General features: G+C 57.5%; 1 protein-coding gene across 3 annotated transcripts in view; it reads left to right on the forward strand.

Moving 5' to 3' along the window:
• The window catches only part of GDPD5 (glycerophosphodiester phosphodiesterase domain containing 5), a 94,339-nt gene extending 88,077 nt beyond the window's left edge, over nt 1-6,262 (forward strand). For 2 of the 3 annotated variants that reach the window (XM_012002025.1, XM_012002026.1), the window contains 3 exons: nt 938-1,020; nt 3,860-3,972; nt 5,245-6,262. In XM_012002025.1, coding sequence (XP_011857415.1) covers nt 938-1,020; nt 3,860-3,972; nt 5,245-5,393 — 345 coding nt within the window. In that variant the 3' untranslated portion in view covers nt 5,394-6,262. Of the gene's footprint in view, nt 1-937; nt 1,021-1,545; nt 1,561-3,859; nt 3,973-5,244 lie in introns of all 3 variants that reach the window. The other variant, XM_012002024.1, reaches the window with a different exon arrangement.
• The last annotated feature ends 4,045 nt before the right edge of the window (nt 6,263-10,307 follow it).

A 10,307-nucleotide genomic window follows, 5' to 3' on the forward strand; every position in this document is an offset into this window, starting at 1 on the left:
TTTGGTTTGGAGGGTAACAACAGGACCGGAATAGGAAGCATTGACTGGGCGCGGGGCTCACGCCTATAATCCCAGCATTTCGGGAAGCAGAGGCAGGATGATGACTGGAGCCCGGGAGTACAAGACTAGCCTGGGCAACATAGTGAGACCCTGTCTCTACAAAATAATAATAATAATAATAATAATTTGCTGGCCATGGTGGCACACACCTGTAGTCCTAGCTACTTGGTAGGCTGCAGTGGGAGGATTGCATGAGCCCAGGAGGTCGAGGCTGCAGTGAGCTGTGATCACTGCAGCCTGGGTGACAAAGTGAGACCCTGTCTCAAAAAATAAAAATAAAAAAGAATAGGAAACATTAAAATTTGCTCAGAGAACAGCAAGTAAAACAATATTTTAGCTGGTTGACTGCGCACCTGCAGATAGGTGGTGGCTCCACTGCCACCTCCCTGAGCATGCAGAAGGCAGATGGAGGGTATCCTTATGGCTGAGAGAATGCAGTGCCAATGAATCAGACCTAAGATGTGGATGGTTCTGTGGGAGAGGAGGGTGAAGGGAAGGCAGCCTGGGGAAAGGGGCAAGACCGATGGGATGAGAGTCAGGAGGGAGGGAGGAGCAGGGTCACTGTCTTTTAGTATCTGGCTCCTGCTTTGAGGCCGCTGGACACACAGACCCTGCAGGCCTAGCACATGCCCCCTCTGCCCTTAGCACCATACAATCCCCTCCTACCCTGAGAGTGCACACATGTACACATACACGCCCCGGCCCCCAGGCCCATAGAACCCGGAGCCCACACCTGCAAAATGTAATCTTCAGCCCCCAGACCCCCTCAGAGTCCTCCCTTGCCCTTCGCCAGTGGCCATGTGGGGTCCTCTGGTCCACGGACCCTCGGTCTGGACTGGCCGTGACTGGAAGTTGGCCTCGGGCCGTCTGTCCACAGCCCCCGGACGAGTACTGTCTCATGTGGGTCACTGCCGACCTGGTCTCCTTCACCCTCATCGTGGGCATCTTCGTGCTCCAGAAGTGAGTAGGATCTGACCACTTCCGTGGCCATCCCTACCCTACAGCAGGCCCAGCCCCTACCCCAGCCAGGTGAACCTGCTCCTGAGCCCTGGGCCCTCAGCCAGGAGCGGGCCTGACCAGGGGAGAAGGAAGGACCCTGGTGGCCCCATCCTGCCTCAGACAGAGGCTGGGTGGCTTCTGGAATGAACTTGCAGCTGGGAGCGCAGAGCCAAGCTCCGCCTTGAGTGGCTGTGTGGGCTTAGGTGAATTTCAGTTCCTCTCCAGGCTGGCCTGCTCATCCGTTAGCCAGGGCATGGGTTCCCACCAGCCCTCAGCAAGATAGCTGGGGTGTGCTCGAAGTGGGGAGGTGTGGTTGGTCCCAGGGAGGGTCTAGGGCCAGCCCGGGGCCCCCACCCAGCCAGGAACCAAGGGGCTGGGATTTTATTCTTTACTGACGTTCTCTCTCTGTCCCATCCTGCTCTGATCGGCGCATGTCCCTCCTCTCTCCCCCTCCCCCTCTCTCTGCTGCACTCTGGCATCTCACAGCTATCACTTGATCAGGTAATTCTGGTGTGGTCTTCCTCCTCCTCCTCCTGTTCCTCTTTCTCCCTCTTGCCATCCCTTTCTCCAGTTCTGTCTAAAAACCCGCCGTGCACCAAACCCTGTGCCTGGGTCACCTCGCAGACACCGCCCTTGCCTGAAGCCTCCCTTACCCCTGCAATCCTCTTTTCTGCTCCTGCCGTCCCACTGCCGTGTGTGTCCCTCTGCTCCCTGTTCCTACGGCCGTTTCTGCAGGTGGGGACCAGTGTTTCCTTGACAGCTTCCTGACCTGGCCTCTCTGTGCACCAAAGTGTCTCCCTCTGGAGGAGGGGACCCTACCTGGGCACCGGCATCCCCCTGCCTCTGGCCCACTCACCAGGGTCTTCACCACTTGTCCAGGGCAGACCCTACCAAGTTTCTGCCTCTCTCTTCCCATCTTCTCCTTCCCTGGCTCTGCCTCTCCCACTGTTCACTCTTCCTGTTTACCTTTCTCTGCCTCTCCCATCTCTTTCTCTCTCTTCTTTACATTCTATCTGTGACACCCATCCCTGCTTTGCTCCCCCCACACACAGCCTTTTCCTTGTTCCCCCGAGAGGACCCCACAGTGGCTGAGCTTCCTGTTCTGGATGTGCCTGGCCAAGAGACCCTGGCCTGACACTGTCCTGGGTTTTGACGTGAATTTCCAGGATGAGACCTAGACTCAGGGACCCAAGTCTCCCTTCCTCTAGTGCCTTAGCCCCTCCTGGGTCAGGCAGCTTCACCAACCAGCTTCTAGGAGGAGACGCTGTGTCTGGCTATGGGACACTCCCTGAGTCATTCCTCTGTCCGCCCAGTTGACCAGCATCCACACACACCGGCTGCTGGTGCTGGTGCTGTGTCTGCAGCAGGAGTTGGGCCTTCTCACGCGGAGCCGAGCGTGTCAGGGAGGCTGCCCCATGGTGATTCAGCCGCTGGCACAGACATGCTGGGTTTGCTCAGACACAGCCAGGGCAGTGTCATTGTCTCCTGGGGATCAGGAGAGGCCTGATGGAGGAAGGGACCCTGAGGGACAAGGCCAGGGGAGGATACCATTTCCCTGCGGACCTTATTCTTCCATTCATTCGCTCAACAAGTACAGGTCAGGCGGCCAGGACACGGCAGGCGTTGATGGTGCTGGGGCACGGCGATGAACAGAGAGAGATTTGCTCACTGCCCTCAACGATTCATAGGGCAGCCAGCCTCGCCAGGGTGTCTGTGCTACCCCCCGCCTCCTGCTTTCCCCTTGTCTGCCTGCTCTGTTCATCCATCCATCCACCTGTCCATCTGTCTGTCCGCTTCTGCTGCGCTGACCCCATCTAGTAACTCACAATTGGTTTCTTGTGGAGTCTTGACTCCCTCCATCCCCCAAGCAGGGTTCAGTCCCTGAGACAGTTGGGTTCTTGTTCCCAAGCTGATCACCCACTCCTCTTGGTGGGGACAGGGGTGAGAGTTCAGTGATCCTTCTGCCTAGATCCCAGGAAAGGTCTAAGTTCAGAGGTCAGGAAACTGGGGCTAGTTCAGAGGAATGACAATAGTGAAGACAGTGGCCTGGGCTGGGCTCAGAAACATGAGTCCTTTCCACTTAGTGCCTGGTCCCTGTATGCCCTGTATGCATGCTCCACCTCCCAGCCCACTCTTGAGTAATTTTACCTTGCAACTGTCTCAGCCATCAGGGGGATTCATGCTCTGACCTCCCTCCCCAGTAGGACTGTCAGGACAGAGCAGCAGCTGGCCCCACTCCAAGTCACTCTAACCCCCTTGCCTTGGGAACCTGTGCAGACCAGCTCTGGGCAAAGCCCCCTACCACCTGGCCCCACCCCCCTGCTTTCCTTCCCTCCCTCTCAGGGGGTCTCCCCAATAGCTTCGCTTAGCCTGGTCATGGTGGTAGAGTTGTAAGAGACATCAGCTGGACTCCCTGAGATTGGTGTGTGCCCCAGCTTAGGTCAACAGAGTCATGCCTACTAAGCTCCTCCTGCTCCCAAATCTGTCCCATTCAAAGAGAGCCAGGTGCATTACTGGGGACACCTGAGACAGAACTAACCAACTCTAGTCCTGGGCCAGGGCTGCTGACTGACGGCTCTGGAGGTAAAAGGGAGGCCGGGAAGCCCTGGCCGAGAGTCGGTAGGCTCTGATTTGAGCCCCAACTCTGCTCTCTCTCTGGGCTTATTTCCCCCTTGTACAGTGGGACAAGAGTCCTGCTGGTCTCTCAGGCCACATCCAGAGAGGCTCTGGAAGTAGGCAGGGTCCCTGCTTCAAGGCAGGAGTGAGGAGGGACCTGATGCCCACGGGGCCATCTCTGCAGGTGGCGCCTGGGTGGCATACGAAGCTACAACCCTGAGCAGATCATGCTGAGCGCTGCAGTGCGCCGGACCAGCCGGGACGTCAGCATCATGAAGGAGAAGCTCATTTTCTCAGGTACACAGCCCTGCAAACAGGTGGAGGCAGGCCCTGGGCCCAGCTTTCTGCACCCCCACATGCAAACAGATGTGTATGCGCACACATTCACGTGCGGCACATACGGGTAGGGACAAGGGCACAGATATACATAAACCCACCGGGATTATACCCACACACATACAAAGGCATAAGTACATGTGTGAAAACACACACCCCCACACACAGTCATCCACTCTGTCATCCACCATGGCTCGGTGTCAGTGCCATGGTTGGTGGGCAGGGGTGGGGTAGGGAGAGGAGTCTGTTTTGAAGGCCCGTCCCCCTTTGCCTGATTCATACTTGGATCCTACAATACTGGCCTCACCTTTGCTCTTTGCCAGTCCCTGTCAACATTCCCAGTCTGATGGAAGCAGCAGCTACGTAAACAGAGGCATAGAAAGTCGAGTTCCTGCGATGGGAGTGCTGTGGGGGAGGGCGTGGTCAGAGCTGCCTGGGCAGTGAGGAATGCTTTGGGTGCCTGATACACTGAGATGGGGAGGATGCAGAGGAGGTGCCTGGGTAATGGCTTCAAGTTGAGGGCCGAGCGAGCTGAGGGAAGGAAGGGCATTCCAGGTGGGCACGGCATGTGCGCAGAGGTGGCAAGGGAGCACTGCTTGCCTGGGCACCAAGAATGAAGTGTCCCTCTATTGGGCCGAACTCCACTCAGCAGAGCTTTCTTGAGCCTCAGATCCGTGCCCAGCACTCTACCAGGCCCTGGGGACATAGATGCCCAGAACCCACCCTGGTCTTTGAGGTGTTTTGGGGGCCCAGGCAGCAACCATACAGAATGTGGCCAGGGCAGAGGGAAGCAGGGGCTGGGGTTGCCATGAGGAGGCCCCAACCCGGCCCAGAGCTCTGATGAGGCTCCCAGGAGGCTGAGTGACAGATGAGAAGACGTGAGCCAGACTGTAGGAAAAGGAGGTGGTGTTGGGGCAGCCACTCCTAAGAGAGGGGCCAACACACGCAAAGGCCCTGAGGAGAGTGGACACATGGGTGCCAAGCTCAGGGACACAGGTGGTTTTCTGTGACTGCAAAGTGAAGTCCCAGGGGACAGCAGATGAAGGTGAAGCTAGAGTGCTCGGCAGATACCAAAGGGGCCTTGAGTGCCAGGCTCAATGTCGACCTAAGCCCAGTGGTTTCATCAGCCTCCAAGTGCCCAGCTGGGTGGTACAGCCTTCCCGCCCCATCTGTCACCCATCCTTATGACTGCCTCCTCCCCGACTCACATTCTGTCTCCCTCTGGCCCAGCAGAAATCAGCGATGGTGTAGAGGTCTCCGATGTGCTCTCCGTATGTTCAGACAACAGTTATGACACATATGCCAACAGCACCGCCACCCCTGTGGGCCCCCGAGGGGGTGGCAGCCGCGCCAAGACCCTCACAGAGCGGAGTGGGCGTTAGCTGAAGACATGTCTGTCCCACCTGTACCTGACACAGAAGCCAGGGGAGCCTAGGAGAGCTGATGGAAGCGTGTCTGAACTCGGAGTGCTCTGGAAGCTGGCTCCACAGCCTCCTTGTGGGCTCCAGCCCCTTGTCAGCCGCAGCCTCTCTTGAGGGGGACTCCCGTGTCCCCCTGAGGCCCAGCTGGACCAGGACTCCAGCCTCTCAGATGCCCCTGCAGGCCTGGGGCTCCTTCTGGGTGGTGTGGGGCCTAGGGCTTGGGCCCCTCTTCTGAGGCCCTCTCCTATATCCTGACTTGGAAGTTTTGATGGGTCATGGGCCATGCCATGCCCCCTGTGGCAATGGAGGGTGCGGATGCTCACCTGTGCCGTCTGTCCTCCTATCTGTGCCCCGAGGCACTTGAATTCTCTGTTTTTATCCTGCCCCAAGGGCTTGGGCCGGGCCTCTACCCGAAGCAACTCTGCTCTTCCTGTCAGTCTCAAAGCACAAGGAGGTTCGGCCCAGGAGGAAGCCAGCTGCAGTGTGGAGACACGTCCTCCTCCCCAGTCCACCTCATGCCACCACCAACCCCCTGTCCCAGGAGCAGACCTGAGCCACATTCCCTAGGAGCAGCTGGAGATGGCCAGAAGAGTGAGCTCAGGGCTACTGGATCCTATGCCGAAGTGTCCAGCAGACCTCAGGGCAGAAGAGTCCCCTAACCCAGGAGTCCACAGACTGATTTAACCTCAGGTTCCCACATCAGTGGCCACAGGGCAGGGCCCACCTGGTAAAAGTGTTCTGGACATGGTCAGGGTGGGTGTGTGGCTAAGTAGGCCTGCACAGAGGGAACCCAAGGAGCTCGGCCAATGTGATTAAAGCTGCCATCTTGATGTGTGTTGTCTCTGAATTGCCAGCAGGAGGGTGGGGACAAGTGCACTGGGTCTAGGTTTCAGTTCTGACCCTATGATTTGAGGAGGAACCATTCTCAGGAATGAATGGGAAAGCGGCAGGATGGCGCCTCCCCTTCTCTGGGTCCACCACGGTGCCAGTGGCTGGGAGCCGGTATCCTCACATGGTTGGGAGGATGGGGAGACAGTCTTGGAGAGGTAAAAGTGACCTCCAAAGGCCACACAGCTTAGAACAGGCCAAGCCAGAATCCCACCCAGAGTCTGACCCCAGCGCATATGTTATGTCTCCCGTAAGCTAGGAATGACACACAGAGCGGGAGGGCTCCTGGGTCCAATGTGGGGCTGGGAGTGGGACTGGCAGGTGCCCTCACAGCCACACGAAGGCATTCTGAGCCTCCCGGCTGTGTTGGGACAGGCCTTCAGCACAGGGAGGCCTCTTCCCCATGTGAGGAGTTTGGCTTTGACTTCTCCGAGCTTTGGACCTGCCTGAGGAGGGCGCATGCCCACGCCCAGGACTAGGGGCACCTGGGCTGAAAGCCAAAGTACAGCCCTGGGACCACAGGTGTCCTTTCCTTCCAGTCCTTGGGACCTCTGCCGTCTGTGAGCAGGAGTCAGTGGTGGCGTCAGAGCAGGCCTGTAACTCCCCTCTTTGTTCTGAGGGTCTGCCCGGTCATGGGTGTGTCCTGAGGGAAAAGGGGGAAGCTGAGCCCCAGCTCCAGCCTGCATCAAATTAACTCCATGCTTCCTGGGAGCCAAGGGACGTGTGTCTTCCAAACAGGAATCTTCTGGATAGAATTCTTGGGGTCTAGGAGATTCTGGCATGCAAATGTTGGAAGCTCCACTGGGCCCCCACAGTAGCCTCGAGGAGCGGCCCTCCTGCCCCTGCTACTGAATGTCTGGCAAGTGCTCCTCTTCTTGGGGCAGAGGTCAGCTCCCGCCTCTCCCTGGGCTCAAGGGAGTGAGACTCAGAGCCACTGTGCCCCCTGCCCCACACATGCTTAGTCACATTGGTATCTACATGGTCACACAGCCACATGTCCACACGCAGCCCAGTGCCACACAGTCACTGCATTCCATGTACTTCCACAATCACGCATAGTCACCCTGGAACCTACATGCCCACAACTGCACGATGACACGCCTCCCACACCCCAACTCCAGCACCATACATCTTCAAACCCTTGTCCTCAATCAGGGACAAGGCCAGCACCAGGTCACCCCCAACCTCAGGCACGAATCCAAATCCAAACCCTGGAGTTGCACACAGTCAATCCACTCTTACGCCCCTTCTTTCTTTCCCTCCCTCCCAGGGCTAGTCCAAGAGTAGAACAAAAGCCCAGCATCCCCTCCCCACTCGCTTCTCCCTTCCTCTCCCTCCCCCTCCCTCCTGGCGTCCAGCCCCTTTGTCCTCCCGCAGCTGAGCCCGAGCAAACAGCGAACGGGGGTCTGGGCAGAGCAGCACGAACATTGGAGCTTGGGCTGCCAGGGGTGCGGGCAGCAGTCACAGACGGGAGTGATAACCTGTGAGAGCAGCAGCTGCGGAGCACTTGGGAGAGGGTGTGGCCAGGTAAGCGCCAGGTGCATGGGGCAAGGCTTAGGCTGCAGGGCTGCCCCAGCTGCGTGGTGTCCACAAGTCTGAGATGGGGAGGATGCGGAGGAGGTGCTTGGGTAATGGCTTCAAGTGGATGTGGGTGTAAAAAAGAGTGATGGTGGCATGTTCGAGTCAGCTTCTACAGGCTGGGCCCTTCAGTCTGCATCATGACCCATGGCTTGAAGTGCCTAGACTCAGCCGAGAAGGGAGGATACTCATTGAGCCCTACCTGGGAATTTTTACCTTCCGTGTTCCAACTGGGTGTCCTTCGGCCCCCAGACTGGGGATCCCAGAGTGAATGCTGGATCTGATGTCACTGTGTGTCCAGAGCGCCCAGTGCAGTAGATAGTAAAATGAAAAAGTACTGACACACTTCCTAGGAGGGAACTCTTTCTCCCCCAGGGAGCTGCTTGTGCTGTGGGACACCTTTGCAAGAAGTCCATCCTTATGCTAATGAGACCGGCCCTCTTGGGTTTCAACTCAGAGTGTAGTTGCTTTCTGGGCTAGTGGAGGACAGACTGGTTGCAGCGTGCTGTGATGACCGGTCTCACTTCCTTCCACCTCCTGGCTGCTCCTTGGGACACACCCCCACCCTGGCAAGTGTGGCATGCAAACCCTGGAGCCAGGTGGATTCAGGATCCAGTCTCTCCACTTGGGCAAAAGTAGTTAACTTTCTTGCCCACCAGGGAGTTCATTTCTCATGATGCTGACCAGGGGATCCATGGCGCGGAATGACCAGGGCATGAAAGCCAGACTAACGCTGGGCAGGATCTGACCTCCAGAAGCAGCAGAGCAGCTGGGAGCGGGAGGATGGAAGGACAGGCAGGGCGCAGAGGGTGGACCTGAGCCCCCTAGAGTAAGCTGATGAAAAGGAGGGAACTCCCTGTCCCTGGAGGTGTGCAAGCAGAGGCTGTGTGTTCATAATGGCCAAATCATAACCAGCATGGCCCAGCCCCTCCGTCTGCAGAGCGCCTTCACAAACACCCCTCTGCTGAGCCTCGCTGCAAACCTCTGAAGGGCAGGTGTCCTGTGTGTGCTTGTTTCCCTTATGACAAACTAAAGGGGCGGGGGTGGGCTAAAGAAACTTCTCAGGTTGTGAGGATGAAATTAAATTATGTCTATAAAAGTAACTGGCACACACAGTGTCCTCCCTTCCTCTCGAGTAAAAACAATACAGGGAAACACCCATGTAGCTCGTTCTGTGTACCAGCACTTTTCATAAAGCCCATGTAATAGTCATGAAGCCACAGCCCTGTGAGGTAGGGATCCCATTTCAGATGAGATAACTGAGGCCAGGACCGGCAGGTGAGAGGAGTGACTTGCCCCCGGCCACACCATGAGCCAGTGGCAGGGACTGGGTTAGTTTGTCCCTAGAGTTCTTTCCACTTCCAGACGGTGCTACCTGGAGAACACCAAGAGAACTCACCAGAGAGAGGGCCAGCTTCCCTCAGCCTGGGCTCTAACCTTTCACCCTCTGAGAATTCGCCCATCCTTCTCAGCTGGAAGGTTCCCCTCAAGGACGCCCTCCCTGACTCCCCTCCACCTGGGTCCAGCGCCCCTTCTATGAACTCCCCTAACACCCGGTGCCTCCCCATGGCACCGCCGCCAGACTGTGACCTCCGGGCACACTGAAACTATGGTTGTCTTGCTCACTGCCTGGCACAGAAAAGGCTCCCAATAAATACTTGTCGAATCTGTTTGCGCGAATGCTGTGTGTATGATGCTGTCTATCAGGGGAGTGCTCAGGGTGCGGTCAGTGCCCAGCACCTACCGGAGATCGGCAGGAGACAGGCAGGATTGAGCAGAGGACGGTCGAGTTATTGTACCCTCTCTCTCCTGCACACGCACACACTGGGTCTCTGTGGGGCGGCCTTAGTCCCTTGACCCAGGGCTTCAACTCCTGTCACGGGACCCTCCTTACACAGATACATTTCCAGGTTCCAGTAACTTCGCTGCTCCCCCGCTTCAGACCCCGGGGCTGCCAAGGCGCCTTGCTGTTAGTAGTCCAGGGAACAGCCCTCCTCCTGCCGAAGTCCCTAACGCCGACTCCGCTGTTGAAAATAGTTCCTTTATTAGACCCTCCTCCGATTATCCTATTTGAGAGCGTGCCATCTGTCTTCTGCAGATATCGACAGGAAAACGCTCAGCGAGTTTGAAGAACCGAAAGGGGCACTGAGTGTCTGAGTGGGTAGGCAGGGCAGAATGTCGTGCTGGTGAGGCGGGGCTGAGGCACTGTAGCCATAAGGAACCTGAACGGAGGGGACAGTCGCTTAACAAGTGGTCAAGGGAGGAAATAAACGGATGAGGGCGGTCGCCTCTCCCAGGCGCAGCCAGGTGACTTCCCCGATGCTGTTTGTGTTCTCTCCCCAGCAGGATGCGGCAAGGCCCTGGGCCGGAGGAGTCGGAGCCGGGCTGCGAGGCGCTGTGCGCGGGCCA

This window comes from Mandrillus leucophaeus, unplaced genomic scaffold (genome assembly GCF_000951045.1).
Source record: "Mandrillus leucophaeus isolate KB7577 unplaced genomic scaffold, Mleu.le_1.0 Scaffold674, whole genome shotgun sequence".
NCBI classification, from domain to species: domain Eukaryota; kingdom Metazoa; phylum Chordata; class Mammalia; order Primates; family Cercopithecidae; genus Mandrillus; species Mandrillus leucophaeus.